At 55.0% G+C, this 20,484-nt stretch overlaps 1 protein-coding gene, 1 long non-coding RNA gene and 1 other non-coding gene across 3 annotated transcripts; 2 read left to right on the top strand and 1 right to left on the bottom strand.

Moving 5' to 3' along the window:
* Positions 1-1,161: 1,161 nt before the first annotated feature.
* EHD2 (EH domain containing 2) lies at positions 1,162-19,853 on the bottom strand. Its single transcript, NM_001046431.1, is given in 6 exon segments — positions 1,162-2,964; positions 5,743-5,907; positions 11,586-11,998; positions 16,488-16,585; positions 17,120-17,578; positions 19,755-19,853. Coding segments are annotated over 5 exon segments (1,632 nt in total). The 5' UTR covers positions 17,524-17,578; positions 19,755-19,853; the 3' UTR covers positions 1,162-2,412.
* Positions 7,630-7,702, top strand: TRNAE-UUC (transfer RNA glutamic acid (anticodon UUC)). Its single transcript has one exon. It is a non-coding gene; the product is annotated as a tRNA-Glu (tRNA).
* LOC132342871 (uncharacterized) lies at positions 11,998-17,397 on the top strand. Its single transcript, XR_009491443.1, has 2 exons — positions 11,998-13,931; positions 14,313-17,397. It is a non-coding gene; the product is annotated as an uncharacterized lncRNA (long non-coding RNA).
* Positions 19,854-20,484: the final 631 nt, after the last annotated feature.

The following is a 20,484-nucleotide window of genomic DNA, read 5'->3' as shown; positions in this document are numbered from 1 at the left end:
GAGCTTTCAGAAGTCGAGGTTGGGAGCACAGAACGTTACGTATGCATGCCGTACGCCAAATGTTAGCAACATAAAATATTAGAACCCTAGAAGCGCACGCTCAGAATACTGAGCCTCATAGGTTATTCTGGAGATTAAACAAGGTAATATATACAAAGCCCTTAAGATGGAGCTAAACGTTAGCTATTGTTACTGCCTTGCCCCTTGAGAGTTCATCTTATAACAAATCTAGTCTGTTTACAAATAAGGAAGGAAGCTCAGAGGCCCTGGGGTCCTGGCAAGCATCCATAGGGATCCAGAGCCTCATAAACGCACAGAGAAGGAAAACGCCACTCGGGGATTCACATCGCAGAATTCGGCATGGGAAAGGTGACGGGCCCCCGGGTTGTGCCCCTAGAGACCCGCTTACCCATCACCTGGGACTGGGCAGGGTGGGGTGGCGGGGCGGGGCGGGCAGTGTGAGAAGTGGGGGGTGTGGTCACCGACTCGCCAACCTAGCTCTCGAGCGTCCACCAGGGGGCGCCAGGAGCCGAGGCACTGGGCGCGCGTGGGCGGGGAAGGCGCGAGGACAGCGTGTCCCCGAGCGCCGTGGGTGTGGCCTGGGTGTGAGTTCGCGGAACCAGGAGCTGGGTCCGCTGCGTTGCGGAGGCCCGAGTCCCCCGGGTGTGAGCCAGAGCGTGCGCACACTTGGTGTTCCTGATGGGCAGCATCACCGCCTCTCCTCCGGGAGCCCGCTGGTGTTACATGTCAAGAGCTGTGTTCCCAGGTTGTGTGGGTGGACGTTGGAGGAGAGGGAGGAGGGCAGGGGTGCACACACACGCGCACACACACACACACACACAAAACCCTACGCCCCAGGGCTTGGTTCCCAGGCTCCCACGGCAGGAGGTAGGAAGGAGGGATGTCCCAGAGGGAGGGCCCCAGAGTAATTTTTCTACGGAAAATATGTCGGTCTGGCCCCCAGCCCAGGCCTGAGTCATCAGGCTCCCGATGCATTGAGTCATGGCCTCCACCTCCGCCCCTGAGAGCTTGGAGGGACCCCCCCCCCCCCCCCGCCTCGCTCCCCGCCGTGAAGTCCTGCCCAGGGTCGTCCTTCCCCAGGGGGTTTGGGCCGAGAGCGATCCCTGCCCTTATCCCATCCCAAGACAGCCAGACTCGCACTGGGAAAGAAGCCTTGGCTTTATTTGCACTCTGGGAACGCTGTTCCGTTCACAGTCCCCTCCGGGGCACGGGGCGAGGGGTGATGGGCGTGGAAATCCCAGCGAGCTCCCTGGAGGGGGCGTCATCCCCATCTATTTCGCTCTTCCCCCCATCTTTTCCGTGGGCTCCCCCACCAGGGTCAAGCACTAAAGTGTGTTGAAGACAGGGAAAGGTGTGTGTAGTGGGGGGTGAGAGTTCCTTTTAGGGGAGGGGAGGGAGGGCTGTAGCACCAAGAACCCCTCCCCCCACGACGTCCCTGAAAAGGGGACTAAAATGACGTCCTGGGGCTTTCCTATCTGGCAGGGGCTCCACTTAAATATGGACGGTGGGCGGAAAGGCCGTACCCCCGCCGTCTAAAATGCAGACCATCAGTTGTGGGGAGCCTGGGGGGCGGGTAGCAGGCCAGGCTTTCAGTCCAGAGCAGGTGAGCAGTAGAGGACAGAAGGCCTCAGAGTGTGCGCGGGTCTGGGAGGAACAGGCGTGGAGGGGGCTTTTCGTCAACTGAGGATCCTTAGTCAAGAAAGGGGTGTGGCCGGAATGGGGGGCGGGGCTAAGAGGGGTCCCGCGGAGGAAGTAGGAGGTTGCATCTCCCGGCTCTGAGCCCCCGGTGGTCCTGAGGACCCGATGGGGTGAAGGGGCCTTGCCCCGATGGGCAAGAGGAAGTGGGGCGGTGGGGCCCCTGTGTTAGTCATTTCAACCAAGCGGCGGCTCACTTATGGGGATAGGCGAGGGGTCTCGCTCAGAACCAGGGATCAGACTGGTTGGGGCTGGGTGTGTGTCTGAGTGTGAGTGACCCTTAGGCATGCTCTCTCCTGAGAATGTCAGCTCCATGAGAGCAGCAGATAAATGTGTCTGTTTTACTCCCCAGTGTCTAGAAAGAGCCCTGAACATCGAAGGTGCTCAATAAATACGTGAATGAATGAGGCACGGATGGGTGCTTCCGTGTGTTAGTGTCGGAATGACGTGCTACGTGTAACGTGAGGCTATAGGCGTGGAGTGTGGGCAGAGAAGCCTTGCCCCTCCCCTGGTCCCCACTGTTTGACGGTGGGGGGTGGGGGCAGAGGGACCCCCATCCTTACAGCTGGGAGAGTGGGCAGGGAGCGCGCTTGTGGGCGGGGGTGGAGATGTGTGTGCAGCCATCCAGAGCTGGGGAGCCACAGCAGGGCGAGAGGGAGGGAGAACGGGCAGGCGAGGGTGGGGCGGGGGGCTGGCTCACTCGGCTGAGCCCTTGTGGCGCCGCTTGGAGGGTGGCACCAGGCGGCGGGGCAGGTTGGTGGGCAGCCCGTGGCCCTCGAGCTTGGCCTCGATGAGGTGGCTGGCCAGGGCGAACTCCTCGTCGTCCAGCATGCCATCGCGGTCAACATCGCTCAGCTTCCAGATGCGGCCCAGCACGGAATTGGGGAGCTTGGTGCCCACCATCCAGGTCTTGGCCTTGGTACCACTCAGCTTGCCGTCGGCCGGCGCCAGGTTGTAGAAGATCTCGTCGTACTTGGACTTGTCCTTGGTCACCACCCACTCGGCGTCATCATCCGAGCCCTCCTCTCCGTCCTCCAGGGCCTCATCAGGCCCCCGCTCCACGAAGGGACCCATGTGGGTGCCCTCGAAAGCGCCCCCCTGCACACCCACATCCGTGCTCTCCAGCTCCTCCTGCCGGAGCAGGGGCATGAGCTTGGCGATGTCGTGGGTCAGCATCTCATCCAGGGCCTCCAGCAGCTTTGGCTTCAACGAGTGGAACTTGGTGAAGTCATGAGCCATCAGCAGCTCCTGATTGCAGGGAGGTGGCAGGGGTGGAGGGAGAGACACAGAGAAGTCAGGAGGCACCATCCCCAGGTCCCCCAGCCCCATGCTGGCTCCAGGACACTCAGGCAGCTCTTGATGGAGACGGGCAGAAGTATCTGATTATGGGGGAACACCCCAATTCACCTGGGTACCCACCACTCAGTACAGACTTGGCAGCAAGGTCCCACCGCCCCATGACTCACTGGACGAGAGGGAGAACAGGGACCTCTGACTCAGAGCAGCAGCCATCTGCCAGCCAGTGGAGGAGGATTTCAACATGGTGACATGAGCTTTACCAGAGCACAGCCCTCAGCCCTGCCCACCCGCTAGGCACCCCAGCGCCCAGCCAGCACCCCCGACCATCATGCAAATTAAGAAAATGCGATTCCTGCCACCCTACTGGCTTTGTTACCCCACCACACAGAAAGGGCTAAGCGGCTTGCTCCTTATTTGGTGGTTAGGTTTGGGATGGACAAGTCATCAGGAGATCCTGGGACCGCCCCCACCACCCCACCCCACCCCCAAATCCTGGCCCCAGGCAAGAAGTCATCTGGTGCAAGAGCTGAGCCCCTGCTGGGCAGAGTCTGTGGTCACCCTGCTCCTCACGTGCACCGTTGCTAAGTCAGTTGCACCAGGACAGTCGCTGCAAAGACTAATCCACATTCTGGCGCCACGTTAAATTTCCAGAGCCAAGGTATATAAAGATCATAAGAGACCATAAAGAGACAAGGGTGTGGGGGCTTCCCTGGTGGGGCTCAGTGGTAAAGGCTCTGTCTCCCAATGCCGGAGTCACGGGTTTGATCCCTGATCTGAGACGATCCCGCATGCCTCGGAGCACCTAAGCCCAAGTGCCACACTATTGAGCCTGTGCTCTGGAGCCTGAGAGCCGCAACTACTGAGCCCAGGTGCAGCAACTACTGAAGCCTGTGCTCCGAAACGAGAGAAGCCACCGCGGTGAGAAGCCCATGCGCCACAACCAGAGTAACCCCTGCTCGCCACAATTACAGAAAAGCCTGAGCAGCAATGAAGACCCAGCCTAGCCAGAAAAAAAATCATAACAACAAAAAAGTGACAGGGGTGTGATGGTTGTGAGTGAGAAGGACTCTAAGGCCAGACTGCCCAGGTTCCAACCCAACTTGGGAGCTGTGCATCCTCAGGAAAGTGACTTGACCTCTCTGGTTTCCCTGTCAGTTTTCAGATGTGTAAAACAGGTTGAGAACTAGCACTGCCCTCATTGGGAGGTGGCAAAGGCTAAATGAATTCATCTGGATCAAGTGCTCAGTAAACGTAACTGTAATCTTCACAGCTGCTCTTTATCGAGTCCAGCGGCTCTCAGCCAGGGATGGTGGTATCCCCCAGGGGACAGTGGGCACTATCTGGAGATGTTTTTGATTGTCGTAATTTGGGAGTGCTACTGACATCTAGTGAGTAGAGCCCAGGGATGCTGCTAAACACAGGGGGCTGCAATGCACAAGACAGCCCCCTACAGTGAAGAATTATCTAGTCCCAAATGTCAGTAGCTCAGAGGTTGAGAAACCTTGATCCAGCCCAAACTCAGTGCTAGATACTGTCCTAAGGAAGTCACTAACACCAGTCAATTCAGCATTCAGGGTAGATACAATCAGGATGATGCGCATTTTCCAGTTGAAGAAACTGAGGCTCAGGAAAGGTAAGTGACTTGCACAGGTTCATGGAGCTAGTCAGTGGCCAAGAGGAATTTCACTGTACTATAATTCCTCAGTCTTGGAGTAGAAACATCGCAAACCCAAAGGTCACAGGCTTTGAGTATCACCCCAACACAGCCTCAAAGCAGAGCCTGGGCAAGGGGCTAGTCCTCATCTCCATGCCTGAGCTCGTATCTCTGTCCCCATGTCCACTGGTTGCTCCTGCCCGGGCCCACCTCCAGCGGCTCTCCATCTACCCCAGGCTGCCACCCCCAGACCCAGTGCTTTCCATGTCACTGGTTAATCCTAGGCCTGAACATGGGAGGAGCCTTCAGTGATCCCCCAATATCCATCTTCCCTTCCTCCTCAGTATAGAATCCCCGAGTTACCTAAGCACCTAGAGGAAAAACTACACTTCCTAGCTTCCCTTGCAGCACTGTGGCCATGTGACTATGTTCTGGCCAACCAGAAGTCAGCACAGGTTGCACTTGCAAATACAGAATTACCCTGTTCAATATAGTAGCCACATATGGTTATTTAAATTAGTTAAAACCTAAAATTTCAGGTTTAATGTGGCTAGTGCCTACTACATTGGACAGCACAGAATAGAACATTTCCATCATCATAGAAAGCAGTATTGGATGGCACTGCTCTAAAAAGTGTTCTTAGAGAGATTGTACCATTAATTCCCCGCTCCCCCACTTCTTGCTGGCTGGAATGCAGACACAATGGCTGGAGTTTCCACAGCCATTTTGTACCATGAGGAGTTCTTGGGCCTGGAGGCCAGGCATGGAGAATGGGCCAGGCATGGACAGAAGAGAACTGGTTCTGTAAAGCACAAAACCAGCCCTGGACCATCTTCCAGGATATTTATGAAGGAGAGAAATAAACTTCTAGTCCTAATTAGGCTACTATTACTTTGGGTTTTCTCTTCACTCCCTTATCCTAACTCACACAACCATACTCTCACGGAACCATTTGTGGGAGGTGCTTTCAGGAACCTGCCATCCATCCCTCTAGTTTTCAAGGCCCCATCCTGAGCCTACGGGAGTTGACCTTCCCATCACCCCTTGCCCCTCCCTCCTGGGCGTCCACCCACCTGCATCTTCTGGCAGTCCGGGAAGTCGCCAGGAGATATGTGATGCTCCAACTGAATCTTGGCGAAGATGACGGGCAGCTTGAGGATCAGCTGCTTCTTCTTGTTTTCCTTCCCAAACACGGAGGGCATCTCCTTCTTCAGGTAGCTGATGATGTAGGCGTGAACCTGTAGGGAGGAGAGTTCTTGCCTGAGCCTGCCTCTGTCACCCAGGAGGGCTCCTTAAAACATGGGTTGGCTGGAGTTTCCAAGTTACCAGGTCCGGCATGGGGCCTGAGAGTATGAATTTCTAACAGTTACAGGCGAGCTGCTGCTGCCGTGGGTACAGGGGCTCTCCCCTCTCCTCTCAGCCCCTCCCGTGGCTTCAACATCCCTCCATGTCCACTGCCAAGTCTACATACCAGCCTCGGCCTCTCCCTGGAGCTAGACTCAGAGCCGATTGCCTTGTCAACATTCCTGGACAGCTCCATCTCAGGGACGCCCGCGGTGGAATTCAGGCCCCGCCCGGCCGTGTCACCCTCAGCTGTGCCCATCTCTGGAGGCAAATGGCACCCCCCCCACCTCTGCCTGCCCAGTGGAGCCCAGAGATCTGGAAATTACTCCTGATTTGATCCTCCCTTCTCATTGGAGAAGGCAATGGCACCCCACTCCAGAACTTTGCTTGGAAAATCCCATGTATGGAGGAGCCTGGTAGGTTGCAGTCCATGGGGTCACTAAGAGTTGGACACAACTGAGCGACTTCACTTTAACTTTTCACTTTCATGCATTGGAGAAGGTAATGGCAACCCACTCCAGTGTTCTTGCCTGGAGAATCCCAAGGATGGGGGAGCCTGGTGGCTGCCGTCTATGGGGTCACACAGAGTCGGACGCGACTGAAGTGACTTAGCAGTCTCATTGGTCACATCCATTTCATCAGTCGTTCCTTTGAACTCCTTTGAACTCTCTCCCATTTTTCCATTTCTCCCCACCTCACCATCTCTTGCCTGGTGGGGGACACACCTGTCACCCCACTGGACTCCTGGCTCACCCTCTGGCCCCTTCAATCCTTTCCCTGTGAAGCAGCAGCTGGAGTTTTTTGTTTTTTTAGGAACAAGTGCCAGACCATGAGCCACTGCTCCCAAGTTTCAATTTGCTTCTTATCCAAGTGCAAAATTCCTCCCACAGCCGCCAAGGCCTTATGGCAGCAATTCTCCAAGTGTGGTCCGGGGAATCCCCAGGGGGTCCCCAAGACTCTTTAAGGGGGTCGCACACTCAAAACTACTTTCACAAGAATGCTGAGGTGCTATTTGTCTTTTTACCTTCATTCCCTCCTGAGTGAATCGTGGAATTTTTAAAGGCTAAAAGATACTGCAACTAACTGAATGTAGAAACAGATGTTCGAATCCAGATGTCACCTTTGAAGCCAGACATTAAAAAGATTTGCAAACATGCAAAACAGGGCCACTGTCCTCTCTAAGTTGTTTTTTGGGGGGTTTTGGAAAACAGTTAATTTTCATAAAACATCTGTTGTGTGGTTCTGTGCTTAGTCGCTCAGTCATGTCTGACTCTGCAACCCCATGGGCTGGAGCCCACTAGGCTCCTCTGTCCATGGGATTCTCCAGGCAGGAATACTGGAGTGGGTTGCCATTTCCTTCTACAGGGGATCTTCCTGACCCAGAGATCAAACCCAGGTCTCCTGCATTGCAGGCAGATTCTTTATCATCTCAGCCACCAGGGAAGCCCAAACCATCTGCTACTTAGGTTAACAGGCAATAGGTTTTTCTTGCTATTTTAAATGATTTGATAAGACTATCAATATCTGTTAATATACATTGGCATGATCAATAATGTATTGATAACATTTATAATAAATTGTTATCTACTATTAAGTATGTAAGTATTGTTTGGGAATCCCCGGTGGTCCAGTGGTTAGGACTCTACACTTTCACTGCCAAGGGCTCAGGTTCAATCCCTGGTCGGGGAAGTAAGATCCTACAAGCCTCATGGTGAGGCTGATATAAGTATTGTTGGTTAATTAATATTATGAGAGAAAGTGAAACGTTTCTCAGTTTTAACTTTTTCTTTTTTGGGCTGCGCCACGAGGCTTGTGGGATCTTAACCAGGGACTGAACTCAGGCCATGGCGGTGAAAGCCCCAAGTGTTAACCTCTGGACCACCAGGGAATTCCCTCAGTGTCCTAATACGGTTAATACAGAAAGATCTAATCTGTGTATATACAAACTCTTTGGGGTCTTCCATAATGTTTAAGAGTGTGATGATGTCCTGAGATGGAAAGGTTTGAGAAGCACTGCTCGACATGCCTTGCCCCCTGCCCCTATCTGCTTAAGCTTCCTCAACAGCCTTCCTTTTGTTTTTAAAATCAGCCTGCAAAACTCTCCTACATCAAGGCCTTTGCACATGCTACCCTCTGCCTGGAATTCCGCCCTGGTCTTCCAACAACTGAGTCCTTCAGCTTCCTTTTTTCTTTTTTGGCCGCACCAGGCTACACGTGGATCTTAGTTCTTAGTTCCCCAACCAGGGATTGAGCTCGTGCCCCCTGCACTGGAAGGCAGAGGCTTAACAGCCCGGCCACTGGGGAAATCCCACCCTTCAGCTTCCTTCTGATGTCACCTCCTCAGAGACCATCCTGTGGGAAGCGGGTGCCCCAAGCACCACCATCCAATTTCTCTCTATCTTTACTTTCATTGTTTCATTCACAGCACTTATCGCAATCCATCATTATTTACTTATTCTGTCTCCTTTCATCAGAATGCGCTCCAGGAGGGCTGGGACCTTTTTGTTTCCTCTGTCCCCAGCGCTGGCACAGTGTGCAGAGAAAAGACTCAAGAAATATTTGTGAAGTAAACCAGTGAACTTGAGAACCTCTGAGCCACAATCTCGTATGCTATCAAAAAGTAAACGAGGAGAGAAAACCAGCATTCATATGTCCTGTTTTTAAATGTGCTGTGCTTAGTCACTCAGTTGTGTCTGACTCTGCGACCCCATGGACTGTAGCCCGCCAGGCTCCTCTGTCCATGGGATTCTCCAGGCAAGAATACTGGAGTGGGTTGCCATGCCCTCCTCCAGGGGATCTTCCCCACCCAGGGATGGAACCCAGGTCTCCCGCATTGCAGGCAGATTCTTTGCCATCTGAGCCACCAGGGAAGCCCTATTTTTTTAAATAGGAAGCTCAATAATTAAATGGATATGCTTAAGTGAAAATAGAATGTATGTGGAAAAAGACAGAAGAAACTATTCCTGGGGGTTGTCTGCGGGAAAGAGAACCTGAGGGCTGTCAGGGTCAGGGGTGGGAAGGGGCACCTTTGACAGTACATGAGTGCTTCCCCATGAGATGGTCTTAAATGTTCAATTAGAAACACTCGTTAAAAATTCCTTTTAGTGAGTCATAGGTTTAGAATGCTAAACATTCTGGTGACACCTTGGCTGGATTTGAATCCTCATATCCTTTCATCTCCACCATCCTGTCTCCTCCAGCCACCCTGGGCTCCATATTCAAGCATGTCCTGGTTTCAGGGCCTTTGCACTTGCTGTTCCCTCTGCCTGGGTACAGTTTCCCCCATATCTCCACTCTGCTCACCCCTTCCCCTCATTTAGTTCTCTGCTCAAGAGTCACCTCCTCCAGGAGACCCTCCTTGATGACCCTAGTCCCTTAAATAGCCCACCAGTCTCTCCTCTGCTTCATGTTTCTTCATAATCCTTATCACACTCAGTGTATTAGAGCTGAATTTGTTTAATACTCACTTCCCTATTAAAAAGCAATTCTACAAGGAAAGAAACTATCTGCTTCTGTTTCCTGCGGCATCCCCAGGGTTTAGAACAGTACAGGAGCACAGTGTCGGCGCTCAGTTACTGTGGAATGAAAGCTACTGAGCTGCCTCAGAGAGCTCTGTAGGAAGGCTCAGGGCACCCTGGCCTCTTTAGAATTAGAACCTCCCAAGACTCTGCCCATCAAGGGTCTTGACCTGTGCTCAAGCGTCACACAGCCCATGGAAATCACTCCTTCTAAAAAGCAGCTGTCGCTTCAAACAAAGGGCAGAGCCAGAGGGCTCACCCACATCCTAGATCGTTACAGACAGGGAAACTGAGGCATAGAGGGGTAGTTACCAAGAGTGAGGAGAGGCCTTGTACTGTTGGGGAAAAACATGTGCAGAGGTGAATGGTGTGGGCGGCTGTGTGATGGCTGGACCAGGTGTGGCGGGGGCGGGGGGGGGGGGATGAGCGGGTGACACAGGGCAGAGGAAGGGCACCGAGGCTCGGTCACAGTAGATCCCGTATCTTGAGGGGCAACTGGGGAGCCACAGAGTAGCTGCAGGAGCAAGGGGGGTGGGTGCCAAGGGGGTAGGTCTGAAGGGGCCAATCAGGACAGGGGTGTGGCCAGGCCGGTGGGTGGGGCCTGCGAGAGCGGGCCAATGGGGATGGGGGGCGGGGCCTAAGGGCCGCTCTTCTGAAGCCCAGAAGACGCGAGAAGGGAGAACGCTAATGGCTTTTCCAGAGAGGAAGCGGGGGAAGGTGCCAGGAAGAGATAAGGTGGGTGGGCGGGCTGAGCCTGGGCGCGGGTCCGGGACTCCGGGGTTTGTCTGGGTTTCCGGAGCCGCCTCCTGCGTGGTGGGGGCACCAGGTGTCCGGCCCCACCCTGCCCCTCGGTCCCACGGACCTTGGGGTTCTAGCTCCCGCTACTGCGGGAGCAGCTTCCCCGAGGGGCCTGCAGGACCGGGTCCGTGGGGGAAGCGGGTGAACCAAGGGGGAGACCGAGGGAGGGAGAGGATGGAGAGAGGAGAGAAAGAGAAAAGAGAATGATGAGGGAAAAAAGAAAAAGAGAAAAAAACAGAAAGAGGTAGAAATGAGGAGATCTAGAGAGACGGACAGAGACAGTCCAGGGCCTGGGCAGAGGAGCGAAAGGTGTTTTCTGGAGGCTTCAGGAGCTGACCACACTGGGCCGCTCCCTCCTAAGGAGGATTCCTGGGCGGGGGGGGGGGGGGGGGGGGGGGGCTCTGACTCACCACCTCTGCTGCTCCTTAAACCAACACCTCAGGCTCCTCCACCCCCCATAACCTTCCAGGCCTCCTTGCCTGCTCCGCTTCCTGCCCCACCTCCAGCCTGGCTGGCAGCCTCTCCTGTGAATGTTCCATTCGGCCTCCAGAAACGCTCTTAAACCAGTGCTCCCCTCCCCTTCCCCAAGGCTATGTCCTGATCCAGGCTTCTCCTTGTTCCTCGGTCCCTCAGCCTCCTCCTTAGTATGGGAACCCAGTCTTACTGCCCTTGAATCCACCCTGCAGAAGGCAGGGAGGGTCTGACCCTGTCCTTCCCCTACCCTGAGTCTTTCCATGGCTCCCCAGTGCCCTTGGGACAAAGCACAGGTTCCAGACCACAGTCCCGGGTGATCTGACTCTCACCCACCCCACCCCACCCCACCCCACCCCCACCCCTCAGATGCAGTTACTCCCACCATCTACACTGGCTTCAACACTGGCATTTCCCCTCTTCTGGCCCCATTTTCTAGAATCCTTTTCCCTCCTCATCCTCATAATCCTCCAGTTTGCAGCTCAGATGCCCTCTCCTCCAAGAAGTTCTCCAGGATTTCCCCTGGGCTCCCAAGTTCTCAGCCCTGACCATGCTGGGTGGTCACTCTGGGGATGAAACGGTATTCTCCCTTGGACTGCCGTGGTCAGAGCTCCCTTCCCAGTACCACCTGGCAGAGAGGGCCAGGCACAACAGGAGAACTTTCTCAGATTAGTGAACTAACTCATCAGATAGCTGATGCCAGATCAGGGACCAGCAGCCAAGTAGAGGAGGATCAGAGAAAGGTAAGAGCGGCCGCTGCCTCCCCATCCCCCATCCCTGCTCACCCGCACCAGCCGGGCTCTCTTCACCAGATCATTGAGCTTGCGCAGCGCAGCGTGGCGCGGCAGGCCCTGGATGTCGCGGAAAAGGTCTTGTTCCTCCAGCTCGAAGAGGCGCCGGTTGTCAGGTACCAGCAGGGGCTGGGACCAGAAGGAGCCGATATAGACGCGCAGCACCTCGGGTGTGCCCACCACCTTGCCCAGCGCCCACATGAGCGCCCCGTAGACACGCATCAGCTGCTGCGTCTCCACCATGTCGGCCTTGTTGAGCACCACGCGGATCTTGTCCTCATGGCCTCGCAGGGCGCCGATGGCCTCCGAGAACTCGTCCGAGATCTCCAGCTTGTGAGCATCGAAGAGCAGTATGATGAGGTCCACGCGCTCCGCGAACCAGCGCAGCACAGCCGGGAAGTCGTAGCCTGCCGGGGAAGGGTGGTACAGGGGCGTGTGCCTACGTGCTCGCTTCAGTCATGTCCGACTCTGAAACCCCGTGGATTGTAGCCCCCTAGGCTCCTCTGTCCATGGGATTCTCCAGGCAAGAATACTGGAGTGGGTTGCCATGCCCTCCTCCAGGGGATCTTCCCCACTCAGGGATCCAACTGTCTCTTGCATCTCCTGCCCTGCTGGCGGATTCTTTACCACTGAGTCACAGGGGCTCCAGTCCCCCAAAGCAGAGGTCAGCCCCCAGCCTTCAGCCACTGGGAGACATTCATTGCTTTGGGCTCAAACTGGACTGTACAGATGTTTAGGTTGTTAACCACTGAAAATTTTGTCTGTGGGAAATAGCTCCAGGCCCCAGCCTCCAGAATTTCCCCATCACTCTGGCCCTCTAGCCATCTGACTACAGAGGACAATCACCCCTTCACCTTTCCATTCATTCTTTGGGCAAATATTAGCAGCTTGCATCGGTCCCCTTATTAAAACAGTGAAATGTTTACTAATAGACTCCCTATACTTCTGTGGACCTCTGAGTCCCCCAAATGCCACCATCAACCCCAACTCCTCCTCAAGATGTGTCTGATCACCCTACCATCCAGCAACTGAAAATTTTACTTGGGCCCTTGTTAGAGTCTTGCCATAGCAGATGTTAAATATTCTAAATTTATTAACAATAAATTACCGAGAGTCTCCTGTGTGCTGGGCCCTGTCCTGGACACTGGGGATCCCACAGAGAACGCACAAAGTCCTTGCCTTCGTAGGGTACCTATCCCACCAACAGCTGGCTCCTGGGCCCATTCATTCATTCCTTTCACCATTCATTTCTTCATTCACTCATTCATTCAGCAGCAAGCAATGCCTGGGAGAGCAGAGAGGAGCCGTTCAGACCCCCTGACTTGGCAGTCGGGAAGGCCACAGTTTGAATCCCGACTCTGCTTCCATCAGCTAGGTGACCTTAAGGAAGCAAGTAACCTCTCTGAACCTCTAGTTTCCTCTTTGGTAAAATCATAGAACCTACCTCCTAGGACTGTGTGAAGATGGAAAGAATACACGAGCTAAGCTATATGAAGAGCTTAAACAGTACCTGGCTCTGAACTACACACTTAAAAGGAGTGAGCTTTAGGCATGCAAATTATACAATAAAACTTAAAAAAAAAAAAAAACCAAGGACTTTCCTGGTGGTCCAGTGGTTAAGAATCTACCGTGCAAACCAGGGGACACAGGTTCGATCCCTGGTGGGGGAAGTAAAATCCCACATGCTGTGGGGTGACTACGCACGGCAGCTACTGAGCCTGCACGCTCTGGAGGCCACCTGCTGCAGCTAAGACCCGATGCAACCAAACGAATAAATAAACATTAAAATCAAACAAAAAACCCCAACGGAGCTAGGCACATGACGAGCAATCCACAAAAGTTCCTCATGATGCCTGTGAGACGCTGTGGTGAAGCCATCCAGGAGCTGCTGGGCACACAGGGTGGCTCAGATAGCCCCAGTTCTGTCCTTACGGGGCTTACCGTCCAGAGTGGTGAGGCTAGGATGGGAAAACCCAGGGAGCTGCAGGAGCCCGGGGAAGAGTGTGCCTGAGGGTGGTCAGGGAGGGCTTCCCGGAGGAGGAAACACTGAGTGGTGATCTGGGGAGTGAGGAGTTAACTGGCGGGACAGAGAGCCATCGCTGATTCACCAGAAGTCACCTCATGCCCTCCCCGATTCAACTCATTGAATCTTCAAAACGACTCCAGGAGACAGGCACTCTTAGGACCCCTATCTTCCAAAAGGGGAAACTGAGGAACAGAGTGGTTAAGGAATCCACTGGTTCATTTGCTCCAGACACAGAAGCACAGAGCCGCAGCCCTGGGGGCCTCTACACTCTGCCGGGGAGCTGTGCCGGGCCCATCCTGCCTGAACGGAAGCAGGTTCCTATAGCCACAGGGGACTGGATGGGATGGGATGGGTGGGGGACGCTGTTTTGGGGGGAGGGAGGGCCAGGTCAACAGAGGGACCAAAGCTAGGGCCCCTCCTCTGTCCCCAGTGTCTCCACACACACACACACACACACACACACACACATATCCAGATTTGGAAAGTGTGTCTCACGCAGGGAGGGAGGAGGGAGGGAGGTTGAGTCAGCATGGGAATGGGTGACGTGGCAGGCAGACACCCCAGGTGCAGATGACAGCCTCACAGAGGGAAAGCAGTCATCACAGGGCCTTCCCAGCACCTCCTGGGGGCCACACACTGCTCTAAGTGCCTCACACATTTTTACTCTTTTTTTGGCCTCGCCACGTGGCATGCAGGCTACAGGATCTTGGGCCCCCGTTGGGGTTGAACCTGCACCCCTGCAATGGAAGCATGGAGTCCTAACCACTGGACCACTGGGGAGAGCAGCAAGGTATGGCATGAGACTATCATGTTCCCATTTTACAGGTGGGAAAACTAAGGCATGGAGAGGTTAAGTGGCTCGGTCAAGGTCTCACAGCTGAGAAGGAGCAGAGGCCAGATTTGAACCCTGCCAGAAGGCTCCCCTCTGCTACAATCACACACGTGTGTATTCACATATATTCTACACAGAGGCCACATGTTCCATCAGTGCACACACACATGCACGTGCACACGTGCACTCAGGAGCAAGCATACACCTGGACACCATCCGAGTCACTTGCTACAAGATGCAGACCCTCACACACTCCCTCGCTAGCAATTGGGAACCTACACAGATATCCAGGGTCACACAACTGTGAAGATAATGTGAGACCCACACAACATAACAGATAGACAGCAGCAGGCACACAACGAGCCTGTGCACACCTGCACACCCACCAAACGAGAGACGCAATCATATATAGTTACACAAAAGATACACTCATGCACAAACACACACCCTCACTTGTGCACACACACACCCCCTCACTTGTGCACACACACACACCCTCACTTGTACACACAAGGGCACAACTGTATACAGAGATGCGGTTATACCCAATCTAACAAAATCATCTTAGTCCTACAGGGCCACACACAAGTACAACCATGAGCACAACGCTGACACTTCAGAGTCACACCCACAGTTACATGGATGCAGTCCGCCAGACTCCTCTGTCCATGGGATTTCCCAGGCAACAAGACTGGAGTAGGTTGCCGTCTCCTCCTCCAGGGCATCTTCCCGACCCAGGGATCAAATCTGCATCTCCTGCATTGGCAGGCGGGTTCTTTACCACTGAGCTGCCTGGGAATCCCACACACCTTCCCAGACACACACAAATGATCCACACAGTCAAATAAAAGTTCCCCTGCACAACACACCAACCACACGTTTCACAATACAACTACCTACAGAGACACGGTCAGTCACAGTCACACACAATCCCACAAGCCCACCCCCCCCCCACCCCCAGGCCCTTGGAGCTGCCCAAAGTCACACCTAGCGACCCACATGGGCACAGACACTCATACACACACTCACCCTCAAGACAGACAGACAGACACACCCTCCTCTTCCTCTACTCCCGCAGCCACAGAAAGAGACCCCGGTTCTCTCCCCCACTTCCTTTGGGCCTCCATCTGGCACCCCCGCCCTGGCTTGGAGTGGCCCCCGCTGACTCTCCCGAGGGACGCCCCCCCACACAGCCCCCTGCCTCCCCCATGGGGCTGGCAGCTCACCTCCCCCCTCCCTGATCTCCTCTGCAGCTGTCTCCTGCCTCTCTCCCCGGGGACAGGCTCCCGCTGGGCAGCAACCAGGGACACCGGTAACCCTCCGCGCCCTCGCCCGAGCGAGGCCCAGCCTCCCTGCCTCCTCACCGTCGCCTCCCGGTCCCCTCTGCCCCACACTGCAACCTCCTTTGCCCCAGTTTCTGGCCTCTGAGGCCTCGCGGGGCAGGGGTGGAAGGGACAGAAATGCGGGGAGGGGGGATGGGGGGGCGGCGCGGAGACCGAGCCAAGCAGGGCAGGGGTGGGGGCCGGGCTCACCCGGAGGCCCCGCTGGAATTCACCCCCTCCCCCCGCCGCTCTCCCTGCACAGCTGTTTATAAATTCCTGGCCGCCCTTGGCCCCTGCCCAGACTCCCCGTCCCGGGCCCTCCTCAGCCCCAACCGTGGCCCAGAGCTGGAGCCAGGCGCTGACAGGAGCCCAGGGCCTCCCCGCCAGGCTCTGCCTTCTCGCTGGGTCTCCCACTTTCCGGATCCTCTCTCTGGATCCCGGCCTCGCCCTCTGAATCTCTGTCCACCTTGGACTCTCCCTCTTTCTTGGTCTCTCCCCCTCCATCCTTCAGACCCGCCCAGACATGCAGCCGCAGCGGGTTCACACGTGTTCATCCACACGCCTCCCCCACCCTTCAGCGCGCGCCAGCTCGGAGGAGTCACAGCCTTCCACCAGCTCCCTTCGGCTACGCAGCTAGCTCAGGGCCAGGGCTCACACAGTCCTAGCAGCGACCCTGGGCCTTCCTCCCTCGGACCCAGGAGCCCAGCCTCACTCACCACGGCTCACTCTCTGCTTGGCCCCCGACAGGATGCCCGGGGTGTCGATGATGCTGATGCTCTCCAGGACCTGATTGGGGAGCTGGGCGCACATGAACCTGGGGCAGAGGGAAGGTCAGGGGTCAATGCAGGGACCGGTAGGAGGAGGGGACGCATGAGAAGGGAACCCAGGACTTGCACGGAGGAGAATCAGATTCGGAGAGGGAAAGAATCTTGGAAGAGAAAAGGAAGATTAGGATAAAGAATAAGAACTATATTAAAAAAAAAAAAAAAAAAAACAGCTGATGTTAATTGAGCACTTACTTTGTGCAGGGTGCTGTTCTAAGCACTTTGAATGTTTTCATTCATTTAGTCCCCACAACAGCCCTATGGAGGAAGGACTATGGTTATCCCCATTTTCCAGATGAGGATAAGAAACAGAGAGGTTATGTTGCTTGCCCAAAGTCACCCAGCTAGACAGGAGTCGAACTCAGGCATCACTGGCTAAACTGCTCCCCGAGAGAAGGCAAGAAGAGGAAGGCTCTAGTAGAGAGAAGGGGATTAGGACTGAAAAGGAGAGACACACAGGCGGGGATGGGACACAGACGGGGGCCAGGGACAGGAAGACACCCTCCGGGCTGCTGGCTGCACACCTGTTGAGGAAGGTATTCCCGAAGGGGTTGAGTTTACGGAAGGGCTTGTCCGGGTCAACGACGAGGGCATTGCCAGGCACGGTGCCCTCGGTGTCACCGTGCATGACAGCCACGAAGCAGTCGGTGGTGGGCTCGGGCCCCACCCGGGAGCCGGGCACCTCCTGCTCTAGCAGGTACTGAATGAAGCTGGTCTTGCCCGTGCTGTACTGGCCAGCCACCAGCACCATGGGCTTGCCATCGAAGTCGGCATCCTCCAGGGCTGGAGAATGGAAGGTCCCGAAGCGGTAGTGCTCCTCCAAAGGCAGCAGCTTTTCGCGGTACAGCTCCTTGAGGGCCGAGGTCACCGTGCGGATGGCCTCCGGCTGCTGGCCCCGAGCCCCGCCCCGCTTCAGCCAGCTGAACATGGTGGCTGCACGCTGCCCGCTGAGCTCTGACGGAGATGCACAGCGCGAGGGCTACCTGTGGGAGGAGAGGATGTTGATGGGGGACTGCCTGGAGGAGGTGGTGGAGAAGAAAGGGAGCCAGAAGGTAGAATCGATGGGGAAGGCTGGTGGGATGGGTTGAGGGGGAGAGCTTCTGAGAGCACTGAGGGTGGATGGCAGGAGCTGGCGGCTGAAGGAGGAAGAAGGTGATTATTCCAGCTGGAGGGAGAGAAAGAGATGCTGGAAGAAGCGAGATTGGTGGTGGAAGCCCAAGAGATAAACAAGGGGAAGGATGCAGAAGCTGATCCGAAGAAAAGGATTCCTTTGTCTTTTTCTTTCTCCGTCCCCACACCTTCCATTATTTGGCAATTTTCACTGAAATCACACCATGTGTCAAGGGGTATGGATCCAAAAATAGACCAGAGCCCAGTCCCCACACACTCGGAGCCTCCAGTGCGGAGAGAACTGGGGCACGGAGCAATCAACGAGGCCTGGGAAAAGCTGGTGGTAGACTTGTAGACACCAGAGGGGGACAGGATGAACCAATCACAGGATTAGGAAAGCTCTGGCTGGGCTGACTTTTTTTTTTTCACGTTTATTATTTATTTGGCTGTACCAGATCTTGGTTGTGTCCTGTAGAATCTTTTCCCATACATACTCTCCAGGCCAGAATACTGGAGTGGGTAGCTGTTTCCTTCTCCAGGAGATCTTCCCATCCCAGGGATCGAACCCAGGTCTCCTGCACTGCAGGCAGATTCTTTACCAGCTGAGCCACAGGGGGAAGCCCCCTGGGCTGACTTTTGAGCTGCTTCCTGAAGAGTGACAAGGGCATTTAGGCAGAGAGGATGGTGGGTTTCATGACCTGGAACTGTAAAATGGATGGACAGAGTGGCTGAACACGTGGGCCCAAGGATGAGAAATGAAACTCAACACTGCCTGGGTCCCCCCCAGATCATGATGTTATCATTCATGAGAATAATAACATTTGTGATCACTGCATGCCAGAAACTGCTCTAACTCATTTAATCTTCACAACAACCTTGTAAGGTAAAGCTATTATTACCCCCACTTTTCTGATAAGGAAATAGAGGTTCAGGAAGATAGTATAACTTCCCTGAGATCACTTTGCTAGTACGTGCTCAAGCTGGGACTCCAGATAACCTGACCTCAGAGCCAACACTCCTATCACAGATCTAAGGAGTTAGGGAGAGGACAAATTACCAGCCCAGCAGCAACCAGCACCCCCAGCACCTAGACTGTGTTCACTACATCCCCTTACTGGCCTTTCATTCACTGTAGTATCTGTAGTGATGTCCTCCCTCCCCCTTTCATTCTCAATTATCATTCATTTGTGTCTTTGCTTTCTTTCTTTTTTCCCCCTTGATCAGTCTAAGTGGATGCTTATAATTTTACTGATCTCTGCACAGAACCGACTTTTGGTCAGATTGGGGTCTCTAAATTCCATTTTCCACTAAAAGAGAACCTGAGGCTTCCGGGAGAAATGGCTAATTCCGGGTCTGAGGCAGGGAAAGAACAAGTGAGTCTGGGTCAGATAGCGGGAAAGTGCTCAAACTGGGATGGGGCATGTCACAGGGACAGAGTCCCGGCTCGACAGGACTCCCACTGGCCAAAGATGGGACAATTTGAGCACCCAGACTAACTGCACATCCAATATGTTAAAATCCATAAAATCATAACCATGCTTTAAAAAAACAAAGTGTGTGCATATGTGGGAGGGGGAGAATTCAGGGAGGGTGTGCCAGAAAGGTGAAGGAGAGGCTGGAGCCAAGACCTGGGATGTTGGCAGAGGGAGGGGGCCCTGGGCGGTGTCCTACACAGGGAGGGACCTGGGGGACATCTTAGCGAGGACGCTTTGGGGTGGTTGGACAGGCAGTGGGGTTGGTGAGGTAGGAGAGGAGCTTTTGGGGTGGGAGGAGGAATGGAACAGAGGTGGATGAATGCGGTGGAGGGAGACCCCAAGGAAGGCCGCGCGAAGGGAGGAGGAGAGTGGGGAACACTGCTACAGATTGAAGGGACTGGTGGGGGCCAGTGAGGGAGATAGGTTTCCGGGGGGCTGAGAGACCCCCTACACACTGCCTGGGGTGGGGACTGAGGGTCTTTGGCAAGCAGGGGAATGATCCAGAGCCAGGGCAGGCTCGAGGGCTCCACGGGCGGAGGCTGGGAGGCGACAGCCTCAGTTGGGGGTCACTCACCAAGGGGGCGCGCAGACTGCAGGACCGGGCAGGGAGAGCTGGGCGGGGGTCCCGCGGGGATCGGAGGCGCCCGCGGAGCGGCCTGTGCTCGCGGTCCCGTCCGGAGCCGTCTGAGCCGGGTGGGGCCCAGAACGGGGAGGAGGGACGGGAGGGGCAGAGAAGGGGGGGCGGGACGAGGCGCCCCCCCATCCCCAAACCGGGCGCCCAGCCTCTGGCGCCCTCTGGTGGAGACAGTCACGGTGCCTTTGCGAAATGGGTGCGCGCGCGGGTTCCCAGTCCTGCCTTCAAACTCCACCCCTGTCTCCCTTCCTGACATGGAAACAGCAATAATAAAATAGTAACACCACCAACAATATTAATTTTAATTATAAGTAATCATAATAATTACGGAAACGAGTGCATGAAAACTCCTCTGTTCACAGCCCTCCATGGTTCTTCTTTCACTCAAAGCAGAAGCCAAAGCCTTCAGTGTGGACCAGAAGGCCCTGAAAGATCTGCAGGCTCCCTCTGTCCTCTCCTCCCTCTCTCCCCCTTGATCCCTCAGATCCAGCCGCACTGGCCTCTCCACTGTTCCTCAGACAACCCTCTTTTCAGGGCCCTTTGAACTTGCTGTTCCTCCACCTGGAAAGTCCCACCCGACCACTCCCATCCGCCCTCTCACCCTTCCCTCCTTCCAGTCGCCACCCAAATGTCACCTCTTCCGAGAAGCCCTCCCTGATCTCCCTGTTTA

Source organism: Bos taurus, chromosome 18 (assembly GCF_002263795.3).
Source record: "Bos taurus isolate L1 Dominette 01449 registration number 42190680 breed Hereford chromosome 18, ARS-UCD2.0, whole genome shotgun sequence".
In the NCBI taxonomy this organism is placed as follows: domain Eukaryota; kingdom Metazoa; phylum Chordata; class Mammalia; order Artiodactyla; family Bovidae; genus Bos; species Bos taurus.
Note: the sequence above shows the minus strand (reverse complement) of the source record. Positions and strands in the feature narration are given on the sequence as shown.